Source organism: Grammomys surdaster, unplaced genomic scaffold, assembly GCF_004785775.1.
Source record: "Grammomys surdaster isolate TR1022 unplaced genomic scaffold, NIH_TR_1.0 364, whole genome shotgun sequence".
NCBI classification, from domain to species: domain Eukaryota; kingdom Metazoa; phylum Chordata; class Mammalia; order Rodentia; family Muridae; genus Grammomys; species Grammomys surdaster.
This window is the reverse complement of record NW_021604783.1, coordinates 1,344,605-1,371,923: the sequence shown is the minus strand read 5'-3', so window position 1 is coordinate 1,371,923 and position 27,319 is coordinate 1,344,605. Positions and strand designations below refer to the sequence as shown.

Genomic DNA, 27,319 nt, shown 5'->3' with positions numbered 1-27,319 from the left:
GATCGACAACCAGCCAAGACCAGGCTCAGTTATACAAGTCACAAGACAAGAGGTTGCAAGGAGACTGAAGGAGGAACTATTTGTGGAAACATTGTGCAGATGGCAAGGAATGATGGTTTTTAATGGGCAAGGTATATGTGTTCATGGTTGGGTATGTTGTCTGGGTGAAGTATGTGGCCATGGTTGGGTGTATTGCCTGGCTCAGGTATGTGTCTATGGTTGGGTACGTTGTCTGGGTGAAATATGTGTCCATAGTTGGGTATGTTGTTGCCATGGTGGGGTATGTATCCATGGTGGGGTATGTTGCTGTGGACAGAAATACTACCTTGATACTTCTCAAGCAGTACTGCCAGGCTCAGAAATGAAACTTACGATATTCCATTATATGTGAACTTCAGGCAATATCCATGGATAATCTCCTTATGTAAGTTTATTCTGGAATTTGAGTCTGATTGTACATTGTGTCTTACCTGGCTGTTTTCTTTATAAAAAGACTTGAAGGCAAGGCCAGGACAAGGGTGAGCCACTGAAGGTGGTCAGTCACCTCTGATAATGTCAGTGATAAAATAAGTTGTAACTTAATGAAACATTTAAAAAAACAACTACAGTCCACAGGCCGCTTCTAAGGATAGAATGTTGGCACCAGGGCAGGGATGAGTGTGCAGCAAATGAAATCCCAGAAAACCAGCATAGGTTCGAACTATGACCTTGTCTACAATGCTGATAACATGTTCCTTTTATCAGTGATTTTGGTGTTGAATGACTGCATTAAAATATTATTCATTAAAATATTATTTATCCTGATTATGGAGCTTTCTGGTGTCTCTTTACATTTTATGCTATCCCCAGCTGGGCAGGAACAGAAGCAAAGATATTAAGCAAATGCATAATGAAGCAAGGGTTTTTGGTATCCAGAATTCCAGAATTTATATTAAAGTACATGTCCTTCCCCACCCCTCTTTTTTTGAAAATGTCCTTGCCCTGTCATTGGGTAGCCAGTTCCAAGAATGACGGGTTCACCTTGCTTTACTGGTATGTGCCCAGCCTGGGGCTGGTATGGAAAAGTGGCTTCAGAAACATTGGTTGAGAGAGGGTCAAAGTGCCTCTGGTGAGCATCAGGTGTTGCCTAGAGCAAGCTACCTGAGATCTTACCAGGACTAGGGAAAGGTTTTCCTAATGCACTTGTAAATGTCTCCCCCCACCTCCTCCTGCAAAGGGAGCCATTCTCCCACAATGCCTCCTCTCGCTGTGCTAATGATTAAAATAAGTTTATTTAAGTTGCTTTCATGCTGTCCATTCCTTGTTTCTCATTGAGCTGGAAGTCTCCCACTTGCCTGGGGAATCTCTTGCACTGTTTCTGAACAGAAGTGGGAAGAAGCTGTGTGGTCCCCTTTGAACCCACCAGAAGCAGAGGTCAGATGTCAAAAGATTAACTCCATTTTTTTCAAGCAAGCCCTTAAATCACTCAGTGTGCTTGTTGCTCTACAGGTCTAGCCTGCTGCCCACAATCCTTCTGACACTGAGCGATGTAACTTGTCCTTATACATGCTAAGCAAATGCTATATTTCTGGTCTCCATTCCCAATACCCTCAAATTTAATTTTTTTAAAAAACAGTCTTGCTATGTAGCCAAGGCTGGCCCCAAACTCAGTATGTAGTCACTGTGGCCTTGAAGTAACAATCCTTCTGCCTCAACCTACAGAGAGCTGGGAGTATTGCCATGTGCTTCCTGTATGGAAACCTTTTAAACAGAATAATGGCTGAATCCTATTCCATATATTCTGATTGGATACCCAGTGTTAGCAGGAATCCAGGCATGACTGGATCTAATTGCAGATATTCTGAATGAATACCCCAAGTCTGGAAGCAAGAACTTAGACATTTCCCATCTATGGAAGCGTTATTCACAGAAGCGAAAAGTGAGAACATCTAGGTATCCATCATCCCTTGGACTGATGGATAAAGTCTAAGCCTGATGAGGGAAGCAAAGTTATAGACCAATCTAGAAAAGCTGCTTCTCATGACAAATGTCATTTCCACCATGGAGTTATTCTAATAGAGCCTCCTACAGTAGACTTTGCAGCACATGGAGAGTCCTATAACTGTATCTGTAGTGGGAAATCTGGTGCCTGGGGGCAGCAATGGCACCAGGCACTAAGGGACTTATTGGTGGATCTGTAGGAGACATGAAGACTTTATGATTAGACAGCCTGCTCTTTTAGACTCAAGTGACAGTGATGTCCAGACCTCAGATAAAAGTAAGAAGCTCCCAATCTCATATTCCACCAGGAGGCTTAATTAAGGAAGGGATGATGGAAAGAGGTCTGGAGGGAATTGCTAAATCACCATGGGCTAGACTAAATGCCCTTTTCCTCTCCCTGCACTGGCTCCCAGGTTGCTCACCATCTCTACACAGAGAAACAACTTAAATAGATAATTCTACCCAATAACTCCCCCATCCCTGAATTGCTCAGGCAGTGGTGCTGTGTGTTGTGCCTCTATTTCACTACAGATGATGAACAATCCCAGGATTCACGATGCTGTCATCTTCAGGAGTAAAACTTCTGGGAGCACCCTGGCATCATCAGAGAGGCTCTAGTATACTGCTCCTATGTCCTATTCTCACTCCCTGGTCTCAGTGTTCTCACCTACACTGCAGCTGTATAAGTCCCTAAAATAATACTTACAGAGAGCCCCACACCACACCTGACTCACAGAGAGCATACAAGAGCTCATTGACTTGTTTTCTTTCTCACAAGAGTAATGTCTCTGGAATGGTGGTTGGGACAGCACTAGGGATAAATTGTGGGAGCTGGAATGGATCACCCCAAACATCAGCAAAAGGAGACACTCCAGTCTCAGGTCGTGTATAGGTTGGGGGTGGGTCAGAGTATCCATATATCTGATCTCATCTTGGAACTTGAAGCTGGAGAATCAGTAGGCTTTCTACACTGTGTGTCTGTGGTCTTAGAGCAGCTATTTGAGGCAGTTTTAGTTCCCAGCCCTAGCACTACAAGAAAGCCATGTATACTGGTACTCACTGGCCCAGCCTCTATTTATCAACCAGCTGACCTTGGGCAAGCTGCTTCTATGACTTTATGTCTTCTGTTTCCCTGTCTTCACCACGAGGGCCCTGGGAGCATCTATGGCTCATTCGTCACTGCTCCATCAACCAGGCAGGGCTCCTGTTAATTCCCTGAAATCAATGCCACCCTCAAGGTTTCCCATCTCGGTAGCTGCTACTGCTGTTTAGCCAGCCAGACACTTATTGGCATCCTGTTCCTCTCCTTTCTCATGTGGTGTCAGTTACCCCTGAACCCTGGCCACCACTGTCACCTCCTTGTCCCCCAGTCTTGCCCATGGGTCATATCTACCTTGCTAGAAGCTTGCTCCTAAAAACAGACCTTTCCTAACAGTGGCAAAGGTGGGACATTTCAGGATTAGAGTTCTCTAGAAACAGAGATGTCCCTTCCTGCTTCTGGGGCTGTGTCAGTCACTCTGAGATGCAAACTTTTCCCTTTCCACCCATCTCCTGCTACAGTCTGCCGCGAGTCGGTCTGAATGTATCTCTTCCTTGGAAATATCTTCTCTGATTGTTTCTGACAAGCCAGTCCCTCTTGCATTACATATTCCCTCAATACTCTGCATGTCACCATGGTAACCTTGGTCCTGGTATCTTGCAAGCTCCATCAGCCTAGTGGAGAGGCCCATGCTTATAATGATAGTTCAAGGAAGACTTAAGCAGGTAGATTTTCCTGAGTTCAAGATCAGCTTAGGCTCCAGGGTGAGACTTTCTCTTGAAAAACCAAACCAAAAGAAGCAAGATCCATCACCTGCCCTCTGGACCTTTAGCTCCCAGGAGAGCTGGACTCAGGACCACATGCATCTCCTTCAGCATCCCAGCTGGCTTAGAGTTTTACTCGCAACAGACTCCTTTTGCATTTATTGGAACCTTCTTACCCAGCAATCCCCAAAGGAGCTTAAGCAGGGCTGACATTTAGGACTCCTATGCCCTAAGCTTGGGATTATCACAGGGCTACCTGGGCAGGGGAAGGAGACAGGTAGCATGTGTAAGGATGTGTGTGTGTGTGTGGGACACTGAAGACAAAAGGAAGCAGGAATTGTGTCCTGCTAAGGACCTTCAGTTGGCAGGGAGAGGTTTGGTTCCCCACCTCTCCAGACTCAGGGTGTGCGTGTGCAGGCTGATGCGTGCATGCTCGCACTGCAGGTGTTTGTGTGGGGATGGCGTGGGGGAAGAGCCGAGCCGTGCCCATCACTGTTTCTTTTCCTTTATCCTCTCCTTCACTTTTTGAGGTTCAAACTGGATCAGTCGCAGAATTTCCTTATTGGCCAGAGTCCCCTCGATGAATTCCTCCTCAGTAAGTTTATCTGTGTAGTGGAGGAGAAGCATCAGTCAGGACTGGGCTGAATCAAGCCGTGAAAGAAAAGGTGATACCCAACCTCCACACCCAGTAAAACTATTTGAAAAAACTGAATGCTCAGTATTCCCAGGGCCCCACACTACCCTCCCAGATACCAAGACCCACTCATATACTGCTGGCTTTCTGCTTGGGCAGGGCTCTGGCTTTGCTGGTTATTACACATTGAAATCATCAACGATTATAAATACTTCTTTTTATATGCTTTCATAATTATCCCATATCTCTAGCCTAGAATGAGAGAGGCAGGCCTACAATCCCAGTGCAGCAGTAGGAACTGTCCTCAAGGGAATGAAGAGAGGTCAGGGGACAGTGGCAATGCCATGGGTAGCCTGGCTTGCAGAGACGTCTCTTGTGTGACCACCTTGTGACACCAAGGTGACATGGCCTCTGTCTTCTGTGACTGCTACCTCTGGTTGTAGTCTCTCATCTGTCAATCTGTTCTACCTCATTTATGATGAGGATGAAGAGGGGGGGGAGGTCCTCTGCCTCCAGCCATTGGCACGTGTGTGTGCATGTGTGTATGTGTGTACAAATGTGTGCTCTGCCCAGCTAAATGCATGTACCCTTCCTCTGTGTGCTTCATGCTATTGTTTTTGGAGTTACAAACACTGCAGATGGAAGGGTGTAGCAGAAAGGAGATCGAGATGAAGCTTGTCAGGAAACTCCATGTCTTGTGAGAAGATACTTCCATATAGAAAGAAGTCTAGTGTTCAAGGTGCAGGTGTCAATAGGGCTGGGTGCAGATGGAGTGAGGGATGTGCCTAGGTACAACATGGAAGGAGTTATTCACCTTCAGGGGCATGCGAGGACACAGCTGGCACTTGAGGATGAGCACCCCTGTGCATCCTGCTCTCCCTTGCTGAGTCTGCTTACCTCACCTTGCTCCTGCCCCAGGGACTTCCTCTGATGTCACTATTTGACTGTGGAGTGGGGATGGATCATCTCCACCTTTGTTTTGTATCCTGAGAAGAGTACACCTCAGAGTACAAAAGGGGCTAGCACTAACCACGCAGATGTGCTTGAGCCACACTGTGTTGTATTTACAGAGACACTTTGGGCTTTAAATAACTCGGATGCAGACATCTCTTTAAAAATAATAAAAGAACATTACATAACATGGTACCAATAAGCTCCATATTACCACAGGGAAAACCGCAAGGGCTCTTCTGGGCTGTTTACCAGTTCTTGTCTCCCGGTGGAGCCATGTCTATTCCACTTGACTTCATTACCTAGCTTCGTATGGCTATGAATCTGTAGGGGCTGTCTGGAACCAAGTCAGTCTGTCTCTGTGTCTCTGTGTCTCTGTGTCTCTGTGTCTCTGTGTCTCTGTGTCTGTCTGTCTGTCCGTCTGTCTGTCTTCTCCGTGTGTGTGTGTATGTGTGTGTGTGTGTATGTGTGTGTGTGTTGGATCCAATGGCTCCAGTTGACACATTGTAGAATTCATCCTTCTCTCAAGTTCTAAAGACTGCTTCCAGACAGCCAAAAAGTGGACCAGGGACACTGAGGGGCCCAGTGAGACACCTATGGACTTTGCCAGCACTGTCTTAGAGTGCCACAGCCTAGGACTCTCTTACCAGTCCTTCCTCTTTGTCCTCTATTCCTGTCCTGTTTCCCTGATTGGGGCCAGGTCACAATGATATGGACTTTTCCAGCCCCTGGATCCCTCCTCAGTTATCCTTGGTTGCTATCCTCTCAGTAAGTTTGCAGCAATGTAATGGAATCGAATCCCTTCTTGGTGAGGTTTCTGAGTCATTGAAGCTAATTTCCTAGATAGTTCTGAGGTCTCTCATGGGTGAGTCTCCATGTTCTCTTGCACTCCCTGTGGAGGGAGCATCTGGAGAGCAAGCAGCCGGAGGAGAGAAACAGTTGCATTCCCCTAAACTTGCCATCGTGTACACATGGCCAATGAGCCTGAAGACTTTGCATGAGTGACCCTCAAATCTGGGTTAAAAGCTACCCAAACTGACACCCTAATACTCATGATGCTGAGGCAGGAGGATCACTAGTTTACTGCCAACCTGGGAGGCAGTGTTTTTCTTCCTCCTGCCTAACCCTAGGTAGTGAGTGAGTTTTGTGAGTAACAGAGGTATGCTGATATCCATATCGCCAGCATCACCTGGAGGGTAGTAGGAGCACTTGCTCCTAGCTCTTGCTGATGCACACGGCCAATCCTTGCTCCTGACCTTGGAAGATAGTGTGGTGACAAGATGTGTCCCCCAGTTCTGCCTGAACCCTGTGACTCAGATGAGGGAATTCTGCTGAGGTCTCCAGGAAACAGAAGAAGCTGTAAAATCAGAAGTTATGAAGACAGAGGAACTCACCATCTTCTTTCTTTCCAAAGAAAGCCCAGATCTTCTCAGCCCGCTTTTCTGGGGTGTTTTCATCATCTGGGAGGTTCTTTACATCCTCAGGCTTGATCATTTTGAAAATAGCCTGTAGCAAACGGAGGGAAAGACCTCGTCACAAAGAGCAGTGAGGGCTTGGTGGCCCTGAGAAATCCATGTTTCACATAATACACAAAAATCTACCTGAGATGGATTAAAGACTCAATTTTTTGCCACAAACTATATAATTCCTAGAGGGAGCTAAGCCTCATGACATCAGCTGTAATGACGGTTTTTGAGCTATTGGGATTATATTAAAATTTAAGAAGCTTCTATGCAGCAGAGGAGACAACAAACTAAGATAACCTTGGGATGGGAGAAACTATTTACAAGGATGATAAGGATTAATTTAATAAGGGATTAGTATCTAACATATCTAAAGAACAGCTACAATGCAATGCTAAAATGATAAATGACACTGAGCATGGTGACGCACACTTTTAATCCTAGCACTTGGATAAAAGAGGCAGCCTTGTCTACACAGGGAGTTCCAGGCCAGAGGACTATAGAGTGAGGCTCTATCTCAAACAAACAAACAACAAAACCAAGCACACACAAAAGCAAGCAAAACAATAAGTAACTGGATTAAAAACCGGGAACGGGAACGGGATAGACATTTCTTTAAAAAGAAATTAAAATCAAAAAAGGGGGGGGGGAATGGCCAGCATTTGAAAAGTAACTAACTCCATCAATCATTAGGGAAACGGAAATCAAAACCACGGTGAGTTATTCCCTCATACCTGTTGGGGCAGCTACTCTTGAAAAAGTGTGCCTTGTCTGTGTCTTTTGTTAGATGATGCTGGGGATATGGCTCAGTGCTAAAGCTCTAGCATGTAGTAAGCCCAGTCTTGATCTTCTGCACACAACTACAAACATTCCCATGTCAAACACAAAGACAATAGACAAGTGTTGATGTGGATATGCAGAAAAGGAAGCCCTTGGCCATTACTGGGATAGCACATTATGCTTTCTCTTTCTTGGAGCCCAAAGAGCCTGCAGGATCAGATGCCCTCTAAAGTAAGAAGGTTACAGTCCAGGTGCCTACTGGAGGCCCACATGTTCTGCTGAATCAAAATTTCTAGGAACAAGGTACTGGCATCACCAGCACCCTTGAAACCTTTGTAAGGGACAGTGACTGTGGAAGAAAAATTGCATTTTCATGTAATGTTTGAATTTTCTGAGTAGATGGCACAATTTTGTTTAGAGAAAACTCCCTAAGAAATAGAAATTTCCCAATAATAATCCACAGTAGCCCTGAGTTTGGAGTTTGGGGCTGCTACCACAGACCTTATCGCCCATAGGCTTGAGAGAATCAAACAACAGCATCGGCTAGGTCTCTGAGCAATCTCAGTTCTTCAGCAGGGCTGGCTTATGATCATAAAGGCTAATGTCTATTGAACACTCCCATTGCTTTTTGTAAGCATTTTTTTAAAAAGTTTAATTCAAAAGACAACTTTACAGAATGGGAATTATTGGTCCCATTTTGCAGACAACAAACCAACCCAGAAACATCTAACTTGCCCAAAGTTACCCACGAAAGCAGAGATTCTAACCCAGGCAAGCTTGGTACTAGAACCTACCTCCTTGCATCATACCCAACTGTGCTCATCTCATCTCATTTTGAAAAGCGTAGACTAGGCTGGGGAGGGGAAAGGGAGATGTGAACAGGGCACAGACAGCCTGCCAGGGACCCTTCGTACCATGGAGAAATCCAGAGAAAGGCTGAGCTTTGGGCTCATAGATCGCCTTCAGCCCCTTCTCTCTCCAATCAAGAATAAAAGCCAGAAGGAAATGCTCCTGGTCTATGAAATCAGAGAAGTGGACAAGGTGGCCCCTACTTCTCCTTCTGATAACCAGGCTTCTTGCATTCAACTGGTTCAGTAACACCAGGTCCAGTCAAGCTCAGCAAGGACACTCAAGGCTGTAGATCCTTGGGTGTTAGGCAGGCTCAGGGTATGTGTGGGTACATTGACATGAGGTCCTGGGAGGCTGCAGTCTCTGATCAAGAGCTCTGCCTCCCTGGAGACTCAAAGGCATTACAAAAGAGTAGTAATGTCTGTGAATTTAGCTTGGACTTCCAGAAGGTCAACAGTCCCAAGAAGTGCCCTTGACCACTGGTGCTAGGACAAGAAGGACATTAGTCCTGGTATGTCAGGGAATCAGCTTTATAGATAGCACACACATCCCCAGAAATGAAGTGAACTAAAGTACAGATAACTCCCAGAGTTCCTCTTTCCTGATCCACTGGCACCATGTCCAGGCATGATGGCTAAATACTAGCAGAGGGCTGGTTGGTGCTTGGGTGGGAGGGAATCAAGCCTTCAGGGTTCTGGGAAAGGCCATAGGAACCATCAAAGCCTCGCCCTTGTCCCAGGGAGGTTATATGCATTTCCCACGCTCACATAATGAGTTGGTGTCAGAGCTGGTGCAAGAACTCATTAGTTCTGACTTCTAGACTGATGGTCTCACAGTGACCTTGTGACTCGGTGACTAGCAAGGCCTCACACCCTTTGCTCAGCCTCATCTCTCCTCCCTACCTCCTCTCCATGATCATTTCCTTCCCTTTATTTCTAGAAGAGCATCAACCTATCCCTCTTTAGGTAGATTTGAATTGGTCCCCATTCCATGCCACCCAAGGACCCCAAAACTAATCCAAAGGAAGTTGTTCTACAGGCTTTGCTCCACAGACAGTGAGAGCATCCCTTGTTGGCCCCTATTCCAGGGATGACCTAGTCTGCCTCCAGCTACACTGGCTTTGCTATCATGTTTGTGGTTTGTCCTAATAAGGGGGGAAGAATCCTACAAGGAAAAGCATGATTACAAATGCACCCAAAATTAGATGAGATATGAAGCATAGTGTTCCTTCTAACAGGAATGGAATTCGAAAAATAACGCAAGTGACAGGGACAGGAGGAATCGGAAGACTGTGGCTATAAGTGGCATCATGTGGGGGGAATTGAAATTCTCTAATGTCTAAAACTATGGGAACACTTGAGTGACCTTATGACATTTCCATAGGGTAGAATTTTAAGGGGCTCTTAGAAATACTTTTTACCTGGCTGCGGTGGTTTGCAGCGGTAACCCCAGTTACCATGGAGACAGAGGGAAGAAGGCTGAGAACTTAAGGATAGCCTTAAGGGTAGCCTGAGCTGCACAGGGAGACTGCCAGAAACTGCCAGACTGTTTCTGAAGAATTTGTGATGGGATAGAAAATATTCACAATAAGAGAGTATTAGAAAGGTCATGCGGAAAAACACATGTTAATATGCTAGGGTTCCAGATTTGTCTTAAAATCCTGGAAAGGCATGGAGCAATGTACTGAAAGTACATTGGTTACATACTTTAGGTTTTAGTCGGCAATATTACCTTTCTTTTTCATCATCTGTAAATTTCACAGACTACTTATATATTAGATTAAAAATAAAACTAATTGTGAGACCCCCAAAATACTCATAACTATTGTAGACAGAAAGGAGAGGAGATGGAAAACTCATCTGTAAGGTCTTGCAGGGTGAGAATCTTGGGGAGCCCTGCCTAGGGGTCCACCATACCAGAATTAGGGAACGAACACATCAGGATCAGAATCTAGATTTTGTGTCCCCATGTGGTCTCTCTCTGCTTTCTAACTTGAACATACGTGTTTTACTATTGTGCAGTCTGAATGTGTGCTGCTGAAAGAAATTGGAGACTTTAATGAAAAAAAAAAAAGGGAAAATGTGTGAGAAAAGAAAGAGGAAGGCAAGAGAGGAAGAGAGGAAGGGAGAAAGGGGGAGGAAGGAGGGAGAAATATGGAGGAAAGGGGGGAGGAGATCAGAAGGGAGGAAAAGAACAGGAGAGAGGAAGGAAGGAGGGGAGAAAAGTCAAAGGAGAAAGGCAACAAAGGAGGCAGGACAGAGCGGAGATTAGGGGTGGATTGAGGAAGGGAGGGGAATTTTAAACGGTGTTTACTAGAAAACACTCAGATTGTTGGTTGGGATGCAGATGACGGCTGCAGGGAGGTGCCTGCCCTCTATTCCTCTCAGTATGTTGAAAATCCTTCACCCACTTCTCCTAGCCTCTGGCCAGCCCCCACTCCACTGGACTACACAGCATCTGCAGCCTCCTCCCCATCCCACACAGGCAAGCAGGGACAGAGACTCACTGACCATGACAATCTCCAACACTTCATTCTTGCTGATGGTCCCATTGCCGTCTACGTCATAGAGCGAGAAGGCCCACTCCAGCTTCTGCGTGGGCTTGCCCGCTGTGGTCATGTGCAGAGCGATCACGTACTCCTTGAAGTCCAGCGTACCATCGCTGTTGGCATCGAAGCTGCGGAACACGTGCTGCGCGTAGGCCTTGGGGTCGGAGTCCGGAAAAAACTTGGAATAGATACTTTCAAACTCCTGCCGCGTGATGCGGCCGCTAGGGCACTCTTTCAGGAAGGACTGGTACCAGGCACTCAGCTCCTCCTCTGTGAACTTGGTGTTCAGTTGCAACTCCTCCAGGATCTCCTTGGACAGGGCCCCGCTCTTGCTGTTCCCCATGACGAGGGAGAGTGGGCGCCGTGGGGGCGGGAGGGACAAGTGTGGTCGTCTGGCTAACGAGGCTGTGCTGCTGTGGGATGGAGACCCAGGTGCTGATGGATTAGGGGGGATTTGCAGCCAGTTCTGCCCAGTCCTTGGAGGGAGGAGGGGCACAGAACCCTCCTGAGATTAAAATAAAGAGCCAAGAGCAGGCACTTACCTCTCCCGTGCTTGCTGAGAAGAAAGGAACAACGAGGGACCCTTGAACCAAGTACTCTCTGGCACCCAAGCCCCCAAAGAGCCACACTGGTTCCGGTTTGTCTTCCCCATCTGAGGGGTACCTATGGGACCTTATAATGCAGTGGTTTAGGGGCTGAGGGTCTAGTGGCAGCTCTTCCACTTAACCTATATCTGCATGCAGGCTTTTCTAATCTTCCCCCCTGTCACATTTGGGCCCAGACTTCACCTTTTCAGCAAGGCCTTTTATCCACCACTCTCTGATGGCATCCTCCCTCACCTCTGCTGGTAAACCCCAAACTGTCTGCCAGAACAGGAGTGCCAGATAGGGAAAGCTTGTGTTCTGTGGGGTGCCATCCCCATTGCCAGAGCAGTACAAAATAGCTCAAACTGGCTGGAGGAGGTGCTGAATACACACACACACACACACACACACAGATACATACAGACACACATAAACACAGACACACACATATATGTATATTCATACATACTTATACACACATATACATACATATACATAAGCACATGTACATGCATACACACATATTCATATACACACATATACATACACACATATACACATATACATACACACACACATACATAGAGACATATTTACACATATATACATATACACACATACACACATTCACACATATACATAGACACATGTACATGCACACACACATACACTGACATGTACATTCACACACATGTACATGCACACACACATACATGTACAACACACACACAGCTCCAGCTCACTTAAATGTTTTAACCTTGTCACAGTTTAAATGTTTTTAATCTACCACAGTTTAAATGTTTTGCTTTACCACAGTACCAAAGCATGTTTTATACAAGCACAGGAGATTATTTCTTCAGGATTTATTCCAACATGAGTGTTCTGAGCAGACTGAGGTGGGCAAGCCTGAGCTACAAAGTCCAGTGTGCTGGATGAACTCTATACATTTTTACTTATGGTATATTCAACATAAGACTGGGTCACAGGGACCTTGGTCCACTGTGAGTCTCCATTGTAAGTCAAGCACTGTTGTTACCGTTCCTAAGTAACAAAAGTAAAATAAAGCTGCCCAGGAGGAGTGGGCAGGCAGGTGGCAAGGTACAGAGAGGCCTGTCACACTGGCAAAAGTGAATGTGTCGTTTGAGTGTAGTCTCAGGGGTTGTAATATTTAGATAGATTTTGGTGTTGTGTTTATGCATTATTCATGGCTGCCCTTGCTATTTCCTTAGAGACTACTTTTGGGGGTACAATGAATTTTAGAAAGCAAAACCCATCCCTTCCCTCCGGTGCCATCCTATTACCTGGTCCTCCATACAACGCTGACCCTGCAAACTAGGGTTTCTCTTTTCCAAGGCATCCCCAGGAACTAAACTCATATTCTTTCCCTGCTTTTCTGCTTAGGAATGGGCTGCAAAGAATTCGCCTGTCTTAGGTAGAGTTGCTATTGCTGCCATGGAGCACCGTGACCAAAAGCAACTTGGAGAGGAAAGGATTTATTTGGCTTACACTTTGACAGCACTCTTCACCACTGGATGAAGTCAGGACAGGAACTCAAGCAGGGCAGGAACCTGATGCAGAGGCCGTGGAGGAGTGCTGCTTATTGGCTTGCTCCCCATGGCTTTGCTCAGCCTGGGTTCTTATAGAACCCAGGGCCACCAACCCAGTGATGGCAGCATCACCTACAATGAGCTGGGTTCTCCCCCATCAACCATTAAATAAGAAAATACTCTACAGGATGGCCTGAAGTCTGATATTATGGAGACATTTTCTCAACTGAGGCTCACCACTCTCTGATGACTCTAGCGTGTGTCAAGTTGACATGAAAGTAGCCAGCACACTGCCCTACCCTATAGGATGAAGGGTGAGAAAATGTTTATTTCAGAAGGACCTTGTTTTATCATGGAGGCCTGGACTTGGGGCTGGTTGTGTGAAGTGAGGGCTGCCTTGGGGACAGGGCCCTTAGCCTGCAGGGTCCATTGCTTACCATGATTCACATTGTCAGGGCTGTTTGGACTAGATGGCAGCTAGCTGCTGACCATGGCACAATAACTGCTTCTTGAAGGTGTGTGTGTGTGTGTGTGTAAAAGTCCCACACCCTTTGGGATCACAGGTGACTTGTGCTGTGAACGTATAGGAAGAAAATCTGAGTTGGAGGTGGATTTCCCACTCCGGGATCAGATTAATGTTACAAGATCTTTAAACCCCAGAAAACAAGTGCTGAAATCGTATATTAAGGATTTTTTTTTTTTTTAGTGTGTGTAGATGGGGTGATGTGTGCAGTGCTTGAGCACATATGTGCACGTGTGTGAGCGTAGGCATCCACATAGAGGTCAGCGGTGATGCAGGTGTTCTGGTCTGTCCCTGTGCCTTACTCTTCGAGAGGGGGTCTTTTAATGAACCTGGAGCTAGGCTGGTGTCCAGCAAGCCCAGTGCCCCTCCTGTCTCTGCTCACACTAGGGTTATAGACTCATGCATAGCCACACCTGCTTTTCTATGTGGATTCTGATTGTATAGCAATTGTTCTTAACTGCAGAATACCCCCAAGCACTGACATTACAACTTCTTAAAACATTTATGTATGGTGTGTGCGTGTGCGTGTGTGAGTGTGTGTGTGTATAAGTTCTCTTTTCCCACAGCTTAGGAGAGAATATTATTTCTTAGTAGGAATGCTTTCCCTCCTGGACTGTTACTGCCTTTGCAGGAGGCATTTGGTTAGAAATGGGCCAGCCACACTGAACATCCACTCACCCACTCACCCCAGGCACTGTGCTGGAAGCACATGCAACTATGGAATAGCAGTGTAGCCTGACACTTCCTTTAGTGAAAGGAGGAAAGTGAGACCAGCTGCCTCCAGCCCTTGTTCTGAGAGGCGGTGAGAAGCACCTCCAGGTGAACCAGGCATAGGACACTGTAAACACATTTCTCTGCCAGACTGACAATGAGTTTGATCCATGAAACCCATACAAGGAAAGGAGAATCTGCTGTCTTCTGACTTTCACACACTCATGCACTAATAATATCCATCCATCCATCCATCCATCCATCCATCCATCCATCCATCTTATAGTACCTTCAGGGTGTCTGTCTGTCTTTATAAGCTGGCGTATGAGGCAAGGCCACCATGTCACATGTAAAAAAGGTAGCTCTGAAGACTCGTCTCTGGTCTTGATTTATACTGTTCCTGAATGGCAAAGTCAGAAACCTGGCAAGCCTGGCTCTGTATAACACAGCTGCAGCCTGCCTGCCCCTCCCTTCCTCCATCTCTCCCTCCCTCCCTCCTCTCTTCCTAGTCCACTGGTTCTCTTCCTCTCACTCTCTGCTTGCTCTCACGCTCTCCGAGGCTGACTGTAGAGGCCAGACTCTCCATTTTCATAGATGAGGATCTGGGGTTGCTATGGCAATGGAACAGCTGACAGTGAAGAGTCACATGACTTCAGATTGGGGTGGGAGGATCTGACAGAGACCCTTTCTTTTCATCCAGGAGGAAGTAGGTGGGATACAGCTGGGTCCAGTCTCTATTCTTCAGGTTGCCGTGCCCTGGAGGGACCCTCCCACCCCTGCAGGAGGGAATCCCAGGAAAGACCACAGGCAGCTGTGTTGATGCTGCTGAGAATGAGGGGTCATGACCTGGATGGAGGTTTGTTTGAAAACCTGCATAAACATCTTGTATCAGAAGGAGCATGCATGCTCCTTAGCCAAACAAATTTGCAAGGAGATAAGCCCATTTGTTAAGTCTGAGTTGGGCCAATAACCTTGCCCTGTGCCCCTAAGGAAGATCAATGTCTGTCCCTACAGGGGAGAAGGCCATTTGTGTTACTCCTCTTGGTCTTGCCTGGACCAAGCACCCTGTGCTCCCTAGAGGCCCATCCTGCCATCCTCAAGCAAAGCTCAGCTGTTTATGGGCTCAGACCCCAGCCCTCACCACATCCGTCCACATCCCCTGCTCTGAGCCAAGGAGAAGGTGACCCTTGACACCCCCTGGTCTGGAGTCAGAACTTCAAACGGTCTGTAATGGCAGGGAGAAGGGAATGGAAACAGTGAGGGTTCAGCTTGGTAAGGGCTTTCAAGTATAGCCACCCTTGCTGTGGGTAATGGCTGCTTAACCCTCCTGCCTGGACCAGATTCTCAGTTAACTAAGAATGTTGCCGCTTGCCACAATCCACTTCCATCTGGCAAGACCTTGGCCGTACCTCCAAAGAACATCCAGGTCCTAATTAATCTACCAAACCCACCTGTGCGAACACCCGCTGCAGTCCTAGTACTTAGAGTGAAGATGCTTACATCCTCAGTGTATCCCTGTAGATCTTCCCTGTCCCATCCTGGCGCCATTTCCCTGAGTGGGTCCTCTTAGCTTTCTCCTCTGTTCCTGCCACACTGGCCTCAAACATTTAGCATGGCTTCTTCTTGGTCTAGACTTTCTTCACAGAGACTTGTTAGCCCCCATACTCATCCCCACCTCAATCCCTGGTCTGTTTGTTTCTAGTCTATTGAGACCTTCTCCCCAGAGCCACTCCAATTACTCTGGTACATACCCCCAGCCTTGCCATCCTGGTCCCTCCACACTTCATATTCTGCAGCTGCTCAGAGCCATACCCATAGCTCTCTGGGCTTTTTCTATCTGGTCCTGTTATCTAGAAAGCATCAAGGCAGAGCTGCTTTTTCCATTCACTGATGTATTCCCCGCGCTCAGAGAGGAGAGTGGCATGAAATGCACAGTGAATGGTTGTTGAATACATGAATGAATGGAAGCATAAAGAGACAATAGCAGCAACACTGAAGGTAGAAGGGAAGCAGGACATTAGGGGTGGGGTGCACAAGGCTAGGACCAGTAGCATTGTGTCCATCTGGGCATCCATGTCCAAATGTCCTCTGTTTTTTTGCTACGTCATCAGGACTGAACCCATCACTGGTGTGTAGAGCCCAGGAGGAATGTCCATACCTCCTGTAGGAAGGAAAAGTGTGTGTCCTTCTAGGAAAGAGGATCCCTATGGGACCCATTGTCTCTCGAGAGTTTATTTTTCGTGGGATGAATCTAAGCATCTCAAGTGTACGTGTAACTGAAGGAGGAAAAAAAAAGATGGCATTGAAATTCCTGAAGACACTTTATAATGGTGTAGGGGCAATTATACATAGCAAACGCTGTCAACATTTAAACTCTAATTTAAACATTTAATTCTTCAGAATTAATACACACAGGTGCTATCATGGGGTGGGAGAGGCATGCAGCCTCCATTGGGATCTGAGTCTTGACAATGTTACTTACAACTTATATTACATCCATTTTATTTACTGGTCCAGGCAGCCGGAGCATGGAAAGATATACAGCGTGGAGTAAACACATTCATCCTGGGTGAGGAGCTCTGGCAGGAGACACCGCTTTACAACATTAAAAATGTATAAAGTATTTAGCAAAAGTTACAGAAAACAGACCAAACGAGCAAGTTTATTTTGTTAGAAAATTCCACTTTCATGGGGTTCGCTGATGTACTCAGGTTGCAAGGGAATGCTTCTGAACATCTCTTTCCCCAGGGAAGGGAAGACGTACAGAGTTGGGCCTTCACCCAGGTTGGCTGGTGTCCCTTAGAATGTTGGTGCCTGGGTCCAAGAACCTGTCTGTTGAGGAAGCTGCGGGAAGGGACAGGTGAGCACATAGAAGTCCTGACAGGGTGTGACCTTAGGATGCAGGACAGACTGGGAACAGGGCAGGGCCCGTCTCAGCTCTTCCTTTCTGCCTTGGTGCCATACTGTGGCTCTGGCCCTTCGAACTCTACCAGCACAGCCCCATTAGAAACTCTCCTTAAACACAAAGGGCCCACATCCCTCTTATCACCCAGAAAAGGTCTAAAGGCCATCCATACTCCCAACCCAAGTCTCCATAGTTCAGTCCCCGAAAGCTACACTCAACACTAGAAGATCAGGGCAGGGGAGCCTTGATCTTGGGCTCCCAATAGAGCCTGCCCCTTGAGAAGCAGGTCCTTCACCTCAGAAATGGTTAACCAGCAGTTGAGGGGTTAGAAAAGCCCCCTCCACCTCAGGGGAATAGCAGCTTTGCCTCCTATCTTGAGACCCTTGTGTTCTGAGTCCCCAGATCTGGCTCTCACCTGAACCTAGGAACATTTCCGTCTACCTGGAGCTTCCCAAGAGCCTTCTATAGGCTCCACCTTTCACTCAGCAGCACCTGACCAAGACAGCTTAGAGGACTAGGTCCCAGAGGGCTCCACCCTCAGCCTGGCCTGGCCTCCACTGAACTTGGTCTTACCTCTGCCACTATCGCACAGGTATAGGTTCAAGCTAGTCTCAGGATGACTGCTGGCAAATCAAACTACAGTGAGCAAGAAGGGCTTGATCAGCTGACTCTGTGTTTATGGCTGTCCTCACTCCTGGGACAGACCCAGAAGCGGCTGGTACTGACTTACAGTTCCTTCAGGGATTCTGAGAGGAACTAAGTAATTCTCTCAGTTTGTGACATGAATTAATTCCATTTGGATCTACCTAGAAAAGTGCCCATCGTGAGGATTTCTGGCCACAGCTGTGGAGACGACTCAGCTTATGTATGACCACGTGCATAGGGTGCAAATAGGCAATGGGGGGGAAGACACAGGAGGTGAAAGACTCATAGGCCTTTTAGAACAAGCACCCTCAAATGACAGATGGTAAAACAGATTTGGGGAAGGGTCAAGCTATACCCAAGGGTCAATGTTCAATAAAATACAAAGCCACCGAGGACTGAGGTGACAGCCCCCTGAGGGAGAGGGTCTTCTTGTACTGAGAGATTTACTGCTGCAGCAACGGAGAGTGACAGTCTGTTGCTGCCCCTTCCTGTTTTCTTCATTAACCCAAAACTAGAATCACCAACTGGAAGGAACAGCTGGTGTCTGGGTGGGAGACCCAGTAACACGGGTAGCAGTGGGTTGGAAGCAGTTATACAAACAAACTGGAGATCTGGGACTATGACTTCCAGGGCATAAAAAACTCATTTTAAAACTAAGGAAATCTGGGGCCTATCCATATGATAGACTACTAGTCAGCAGAGAAAGGGGACCTTCTACTGACACACATGACATCATGGCTGACCCAGAAGGTTGTATCAGTGTGACTCCATTTACATGGCATTGTAGAAAAAGGTAAAATTATGGGGATAGAACATTGAACTGGTTGCTAGATCAGGGGTGGGAAAAGGGGAATTGACATGGTGGCATACCCAACTTGGTTGTGGTTGAAAAGATCTGTTTGTAGAACTGCATTCCTTGAAAGGGTGATTTGTACTATATTTTAATCATTCCTCAATCACCTTGAAAAGGGAGGTGGAGAGATGCTTTGTGGCATGGTAACAACTCTGGCAATGAGGGGGTCTCCAGGCTAGACCATCAGGCGGCTGACCCGCTCCCCTACTTTATATCTGTAAAATGCCTTTCTTAGCTTCCTAGTAATAGCAGGTTTTCAGACTCCTGTTTAAATTCTTCTTGTCAAGTCTACTCACAGACGGGAGCAAACCACCAAACAAGCCAAGGTCTTTTGACACCTTTTGAATTTTATGGCTTGTATTTCCATGAAGGGGCTTTGGCTTAGCCAAGATTCTCTCGCACCCATCTACTACCCTGATAATTGGCTGGATTTCACAGAGGGAATATACACAAACCCCTGTCACAAATTTGTATACTTTGCTTCAGCTATTAATCAACCATTGCAGAAATCCTTCTGAGTCAACAGGGTCTTGTGTGGAGGTAGAAAGGTGGCCCCCATAGCAGAGACAGCCCAGGACTGCCAGCCACATCTTTCAAATGGCCTGTACACTGTGGGACTGTTCAAAAGTACTAGAAAATAATGAAGGGAAACAAGTATCTCTTCCTGGAGGTTGTCATGGCAACTAACCCATTTTTTTTGAACATCATTCATTTTAGAGAATTTTTTTTTAAATCAGGGTTTTTCAGACAAAGCTTAAGTGCCTTGGCACTCCTAGGTGGGGGCAGGTAGAAAGGGCTGTTGCTGCTCTTAGCCTGGACAATGGATGCTCGCCCACTCTTAATAAACCCAGCCAGATCCTCTCAGACTGACGTGTTCATAAAAGCAAGGTAGCTGACCTGGGTGTAGCTAAGTGGTAAAACACTGGTCTAAACACGTGACTCTTGGTTGGGTCCCCAGCACCACACAGAGACTAAAGACCACCACAGCAGCTTGAACACTCAGCTCAGTAAGTACTTTCAGGTTCTTGCTCTTCATCACCTTCTTGATTTCATTCACTGGGTGCTATGAGGGTAGCTGGACACTTGCTCTGTCATGATCATAGTTCTGGGTATCATTTCCAGGCACCCACCTCCTCCATGTTCTTACTCTCCCTGTTTGTAGTATAAGGAGACAAAATACTGGAAACCAGTTGAAGCCATTTCAGAACTTGAAGCTGCGTGTGAGCCGAGAATTTGGTAGTAAGGAGACTCAGATCTCACTGCTGTGTCGAGATCTCTTAGCATAGTTAATACTTCAACAATCTCAGTGGGTAGGATGGAAAATGCATTGTTCCTTCTGTCCAGAAGCATCAGAACACACCTGTCTACCTGGGGATGGAGCAAGTTGAAGGGCACCCTCCTAGACACAAGGCTAGTTCCAGCACTCAGCACCCAGTTTCTAGCGTTCACTGAGAAAATGAGTGTGCAAATGAACAGATATATGTTAACCAGCGTACAGCCAGGACCACTGAGACCTCAAATGCACATAAACCAGATGCACATGAACCAGCATATAGCTGGTACTACTGAGAACTCAAATGGGCAGAGTATCCGAGAGGAGTGCTAAGTCTATCTCACTAAGAGGCAAAGAGTCTACACAGGACATTTAAGGGTTTCTTCGAAAGACAGAGCTGTAGCCTGTTTTCAGATGAAAGATTACAGATTGCTTGCCTCTAACAAAACTCTTCATGAATGAACAATGGAAGGAAGGGGATAAAAGAAGGGAAAGGTATGTATGGCTAGATTAAAAAGGAAGTAAGGTGACAACAAAAAGAGAATGGCCTCAGACAGAATTGACTCACATCAGCCAACTGCTGTTATGCTGGGGGAAGTGGCATCTTAGGGAATTCTGAACCTTTTGGGTGGGAGTGTGTGAAGGAACAAAGTTGTGAGCCACATTGTGATACCCAAAATCCCTGTGCATGACAAGACTTAGAATTTGACCGTCTCTCACAAATTAGGTTGCTAAGCCACAAAGCAAATTACCACTAGCACCCATTTTTTTTTGTTTTTAATAAGGAAACCAAGAAATGATGTCCTAATATCAGAGGCTGGTGTCACGCTCCATGCTGAGCACAAGTTGGTAAAATGTCCTCATGCTGGCCTTTATGGTGGAGATGTTTCAGTAAGAAAAAGTGACAGTGCTTAGTTTGCTTTAGTGTATTAGGCATCTTGCCAACAACCATGAGCGATGGTTCTGTGGACGGGCTGCCAAAAGGTCCAAGATTAGTAAGCTATCTGCAATGAGCATGTGAGATGGATAGATGTGAGTGGTGCTCAGAGGACTCTGCCCTTTGAGAAGATAGACAGGTCAAATACAAAGTCATCTGTGGGAAGGATGAGGAAAAATGCCCCACAACCCCCGGCGGAAGTTCCCAGCTAGAATTTGCCCTGCCCCCACTCACTGTGTGACTCCCCAAAGTCTCTTGGCTTCCTGGGTGGCAACCATCTACAATCATGAGAATCTGCACCACTGACCAATGGCAGTAAGGGGGACAGCAGTTCCTACCTCGTTGGGCACACCCACAGCTGGAGTCATTCTAGAGAATAACCAAACCTGACTCTTACCACTGCTGTTGCACATGGTCTGTAGTCAGCATGGCAGAGTGCTGGTCAAGGCTGTCATAGTGTTGAGGGGCGGGGCAGGGCATGTGGCAAACAAGATTTTATGAGACTTCACCCGCAAAGCCTTTGAACATGCATACAGCCGTCTGAGGACTTGGGATAACATCCTCTATTGAGTCTGGAAAGGGCTATCAGGGTGAGGTGGGGGAATCTCCTCCTTGAGAAAGAGGTTGAGGAAAGGGTAGATTGAGACTTTGTGGTAGACTTTAGAGCCAATGCCTGATCTGAATCTAAAATTCACATCTCAAATGCCAGATCTGGAATCTGAGACTGACGGGAGCCATGATCTGTTTGTGCCAACTGAGGTAGTTCCATTTTGACCTCTCCAGATTTGGGTTGGGAAGAAACCCCACCCCTCTTGTGGGCTCCCAGAATGCAAAGGGGGGAGTAGGGAGGACTGAAAAAGGTCATGGGTGCGGGATGTGAACTTCACTTTGCTTCCTGTCCTTGATTCTGATCCTGACATTGTTTGGAGACAGAGACACCCCCCTTCCTCTACCATAGTCCTGGAGATTACAATCCCACTAGAGGATAGGCCTTGGATACATGGGGCACAGGTGTGCGATGGTCACCCCTGTGGAACTCAGCAGGGACCCCAGGGTTCTAGCCTCAGTTGGTTCTCAGAGTGACAAGCACAGCATGGGAGTTAGAGGGAAGCCTTCAGTCTTCGAGGTGAAATCAGGGCTGTGGGTCCATCATTATGGGCTGGGAATATTGGGGAGCCCCTGCTGGGCCCTCCTTCTGGAATCAGTGACTCTTTTCCTCCTCAGTGGATAGGTTAGCAGGTAATAGGGCAGATACAGCCCCTCCTCCATGGGACCCCAGCCCCTCTCCTCAGCAGGACCCCCGGGACCATACAGTCATTTCTAGATCTCCATGTCCACTGGGCGGATGTTGCCTGTCTTGTGCTCTCTGACCCATAGCTCTCTGTCTTTGGCTGGGTCCACTTTCCGCAGCAGTTGGTCCACTGGCTCGACTGTCTGCAAGGGGACACAGAGGAAGAGTCACTGTCAGATGTGGCCGCTAAACTGCATGTCTCTTGTGTCCCATGCTGCTGCAGTTGGAAAGCCACCTCAAATTATCCTTTCTAGAAGGTTCCAGGGCTCCATGGAGTTGGTATGAGAGTGAGGGTGTGCAGAGTGCTGTGAGAGGCAGAGCTAGTCTGCAGACCCCAGGCCTGGAGAAGAGGGCTGGCTGTCCTAAAGATGACCCCTTCCTCCATCTGTCTTCCATGGGCAAATAGAACTGCCCTTGGGTACCCATCCTCACTTTAGAAGTTGTGGATTTGATTTGTTTTCTAAAGCAAATTCACACGGGAGACAGATGTATGTATTTAGTTATCTTAACCATTGCAGAGCAGGAAGAAAACATATAACTGTGATCCCAGTCCTGGGGAAACTGAGGCAGGAAGATCACACGTTCAAGGCCTAGCCACATCCGATCTAAAAACAGACGAAGCCAATGCAGCTTCTCCCTGCCCCATGCCCCATCCTTGGTTGTAGCCCCCAGGAGGACCAGGCCTAGGAATGGATCTTATGGACCTCTGGGATAGCATGCCAAGTCTGTCCTGCTAGCCTTGGTGGAAAGGTAGGGAACTCACGCTTTGGTTGAACATGTCCGTCTCATGCCGCAGCTGTGTGTACTGGCACAGATGTTGTCGGATCATCTCCACCCTCTCCACCTCCAGCCGCTCCAGCTCCTGAGGTGGAAGGAAAGACCAGAGGCTCCTGAGCACATCCCTAACAGGGGGACCTCCCCAAGCAGGTGTCATACACAAGGCCCTGGCTGTGGATCCCAGCCCATCTGATTCTCTAGGCTCTGATGAAGAAGAAGTCAGTCTCTAGGGTGAAGATGAAGGTCATGGGTGTGGCCCTGCCAGCTCAGTGTGGAACTCTCTCCACAAGCAGAATATCTGATTATCCCCACTAGGACTCAGAGAGAGGTTCTACGATTGTCCCCATCAGCCCAAAGTGTCATGGAGCTATAGAAAGAGCAGCATTTAAGCTGCATCTGCGTGTCATGGAGCTATAGAAAGAGCAGCATTTAAGCTGCATCTGCGGTGGAGTGATGGGATGTGTGCTGGAGCTCTCAGCCTCTCAAGCACTCTGGCTTCTACACGTGCCCAGTGCTGAGGGACAATGAAGACTGGGCAGGGAGCAAAGCAGGCTGGGTATGAGGTAGCCACTGTCAAGGGGAATAGTGGAGAGGGCTGGTCGTTGGTGTCTAGCTGGTTCCGTGACTTTAGAGGATTAAGCTGTTATTCTGTGGGTAACTAGGTCACTGCCAGGTGATTAACCTGAAAGGGAGGTAAAGAAGGGGGCTTAATTAGAAGATTAACAGAGGAGAGGAAAACCAGGGCACTGGCCATGAAGGAGTCTGCTAATCTTCCTAGGTGGGCTAGCATCTGGACAGGGTAGCTGGTTAGGGGACATGCAGGTTATCTTGGACACTGGGATGATAAGGTAAACAATGGGCATGATGCTGTCCCTGTCTCTCACATGGTCCAAGTGCCTACTGCTCTGCTCAGGCACTTTCTGGTCAACAAGGAGAGATGACGGATCCTTAATAAAGAACATACAGGATCGCATGCTGGGTCTGCCACCATGGTCTTCCATTACAGCCTCTCTGCAGCTCCCCAGCTGCCTCACTCAGGTGTCTCATAAGGACCCCCTTTATCAAGGACCTAAGTGTGGTGTGTGTGTGTGTGTGTGTGTGTTGGGGATAGACTATCAGCTTTCCAATGCTTCTCAGTTTATCCCAGTAGGGCCATGGTTCTGAGATGAGGAAATCCCTGGTGCACTCTGACCTCTCAGTGCTCAGACAAAGGAGAATAGAGTAAGACCTGGCCCTTGCTGAGTTCACAGGGCAAGGCAAGCTAGAGCAGGAACTTGAATTTATTAGCGTGTACAGACTGAGGTCTGGACCCCAATGTTGGGACGGCTCTAGTGACCATCTCTGCTGTTACCTCACCCCATCCTCCCATGACCACTGTCCCCTGCCTAGAGCTGCTTGTGTGTTAGCTCCCTTACCACATGCATACACTTCTCTGATCACATACCAGTGTGGTCGTCACCATCTCTTCAAACCACTTGGACTGGGCTTGGTTGTAGAGGTCCACACAGCGCATGAGATCATCTCCTGGGAAAAGCCAAAAGCCACCATCATGCCCGGTTACATGCCACCCTGTCTCCACTATGGCTGCCCTTTTCTGTCTGTGCCCATGGTTATAGCTGTTCCTCTCACACTGGTCATTGTAAAGTCAGGGTATGAAGGGGAGGAGAAGAGAAAGAAATAGATGAAAGAGGCAAGTCACAGAAGACAAGCCTCGGTGTGCCTATCTGAACTCCATTGAAGGCCCCAAGAATGTAGGCAGGGGGTTTCTCATCAAGAGACTACTCTGGGTACCATAGTATACATCTGTAATCTCAGTGCTTGGGAGCCTGAGGCATCAGGACTGTAAGTTCAAGGCCAGCCTGGGTAACTTAGGGATGTATCTAAGTGGTAAGAATGTCTGCCTGGTATATGCAAGACCCAGGTAGACTACCCAGTGCGTGTGTGAGCACACACACACACACACACACACACACACGAACCCCAGTGATAGGGATAGAAATGGGACAGCATTCTGAATCCAACCCAACAGCCTGGTGGTCACAGATCATTCACTGTACAGTACTGGTACAAAGCCAAGCACTAGAGGAGGGCAGACAAGTGGGAGCCTGGGGAAACTGAGTCAGGCTGAACCAGAGGGAAGTGTTCATGCAGCATTCTGTCCACAACATCAATCTGAACACACAACTACTACCACTCCACAGCTAATGTACTGCTTCCTGTAATGACATGTGTATCTCAAGTGTTTTTGAAATTAGAACAAAAACGAACTATGGGGTGACTATAAGGTATTATTAGTAAGGATGCTGGCACCTGGAGCCTTGCCACATAAAACACAGTTGGCACACTGATGGCATCAAGTGACCCTGGGAACTGGTGGCAGCTTCAGGACTTTAGGATGTGCCCTGGACCTGCTGAACCAGAAGCCAACTGTCCCCAGACCTGTGGCGAGGAACGTGTCAGTGGCGCCGACATGCAACTGTGCTGCCCTGTGTAAGTGTGGCTCTGTAGAGAGTGGGGCATCGCAGTCTCTGCTCGAGTTGGGAGAAGCTGGTGCGCCAACCCCCAGAGCCAAGTGACTCAGTCTAATCCAACCACAGGATATTCTAGGAATTCTCAGAATTGAATTTAGTCATTTAAACAGATTCAGAGTCATTCCTTTGACATAACTCTTACTCATGATGTGCCTTATGGTGGCAAAGTGGAGGAAAACAGGGAGACTTGTCTCTGTAACTCAAGACCACCTCAGAATTCTCACATCCTACCCTCACAGCTATAACACCTGTACCACAGGGGACAGCGTTCATCCCTGCCCAAGGCCAATGACTACCCCTTTGGTTCTAGGAGCATTAATCAAAGGGAAGAGCATAGATGCATCTCTATCCTCGAATCTCCACAGTGACCTCACCTGCTCCAGGATGAAGCCAGCATGCTGCCCTGTGTACATACACTGTGAGGCCCCTGGTACCCTGTATGTCCATCCTAATTTTGAGAACTTGTTTCAGGAATGTCTGCTGCACCTGAAAGTGGTGTAGGGGAAGGGTGTTTCTTTTCCAGGACAAGCCTGAGAAGTGGCGAGTGAACCCTTTCTCAAAGTGTCAGTTGAGAGAGAGGATTCTGGAACCAGAATGTCAGGGCTGCCAGCCTAGATCCACCCTATATGCTGCATGACTTTGGGTATGCCAACTAATCTGTCCTTGCCTCAGTTTCTTCTTCTGACAGGTATGACAGTTATAGCTTTAAAGAGTCATCATGGAATTATAAGTGCTTGGCATGGAGACACAGACTAGACAGCAAGAGACTCCTCATGGTGGGGACGGTGACTTGAAGTCAGAGCCCTGGAGGATCCAGACACCTTTCCTTCCAGTAGCATTGTGAGAGATGAGGGAGGGGAACAGAGAACCCTTAGCAGAAACCAGGCAAGTTAAACACATGCACGTACGCACGTACCACCTGCCTTTTTCTTCAAAGAACAAAAGTAAAAGACAAATGAAAACCATAGGAAAATATTTACAATTCAGATGACCAGGGTGAATCTCCCTAATGCCTACCCGAGCTGTGAATCAGTCACTAAGAATGAGATACAGCATTCAACAAAAAAATTGGGAAGAATTGGAGTTCCTCAGCTCATGGGGGAGGGGAGGTAAAAAAATCACGAGTGTATTTTCAGAATGCTCAACCGTCTTATAGAGAAGTACACAGCAATAGCAAAAACTATTATTCATTCTTTACCAGCACACCAGTGATTTCAAGTTTGATAATAGGCAATGCTGATAAGCATTCAAGGACGATGTATTCATAGGTGTGAGCCATGGAACCTTCTTTGGAAAGCAATTTGGAAATATCTGTCAAAATGAATCAAACCTTCTGACCCAGCATCTTCCTTCTCTCCATATGAGGATCTGGTCTTAACATTTGCAGGGAGTTACAGTTCCAATAACAAACTCAGTATCTCTGGTCCCAGGCAAACAGACTGAAACAATGGCAAGGCCCTAAAAATCTACCCGAGGAATGATGAAAGAAGTCTGCATACAATCGTTGGGGCTGCGGCTACAGCACAGCAGAAAAGCACTTGCCTCGTAGGTGTAAGGTCCTGCGTTCCCTCACCAGCGCCACCATAAAATATAGCAATAAAAATAAAGGTGTCTGATCTGCATGGATGGATGTAGAAAGTGGTTTAGAGGGGATGAGATGGGGTTATTTCTAAGACATATTAATCGAAAAAGAAGCTTGAAGATAGAGTGTCATATGATCTAGTTTATTTGAAC

The 27,319-nt window shown here is 47.1% G+C and overlaps 2 protein-coding genes across 5 annotated transcripts in view; both read right to left on the bottom strand.

Moving 5' to 3' along the window:
• Positions 1-3,907: 3,907 nt before the first annotated feature.
• Rcvrn (recoverin) lies at positions 3,908-11,433 on the bottom strand. The gene is made up of 3 exons (XM_028780035.1): positions 10,971-11,433; positions 6,763-6,874; positions 3,908-4,388 (listed from the first exon to the last, which is right to left on the bottom strand). The coding sequence occupies exons 1-3, from the start codon at positions 11,349-11,351 to the stop codon at positions 4,273-4,275; spliced, it is 609 nt and encodes a 202-aa protein (XP_028635868.1). The 5' UTR covers positions 11,352-11,433; the 3' UTR covers positions 3,908-4,272.
• A 5,242-nt stretch (positions 11,434-16,675) lies between these two features.
• Positions 16,676-27,319, bottom strand: part of Gas7 (growth arrest specific 7) — a 234,896-nt gene continuing 224,252 nt past the window's right edge. For all 4 annotated transcript variants that reach the window (XM_028780144.1, XM_028780147.1, XM_028780145.1 and 1 more), the window contains exons 12-14: positions 24,499-24,578; positions 23,041-23,139; positions 16,676-22,420 (exon numbers count right to left, since the gene is read on the bottom strand). In XM_028780144.1, coding sequence (XP_028635977.1) covers positions 22,307-22,420; positions 23,041-23,139; positions 24,499-24,578 — 293 coding nt within the window. In that variant the 3' untranslated portion in view covers positions 16,676-22,306. The remainder of the gene's footprint in view (positions 22,421-23,040; positions 23,140-24,498; positions 24,579-27,319) is intronic.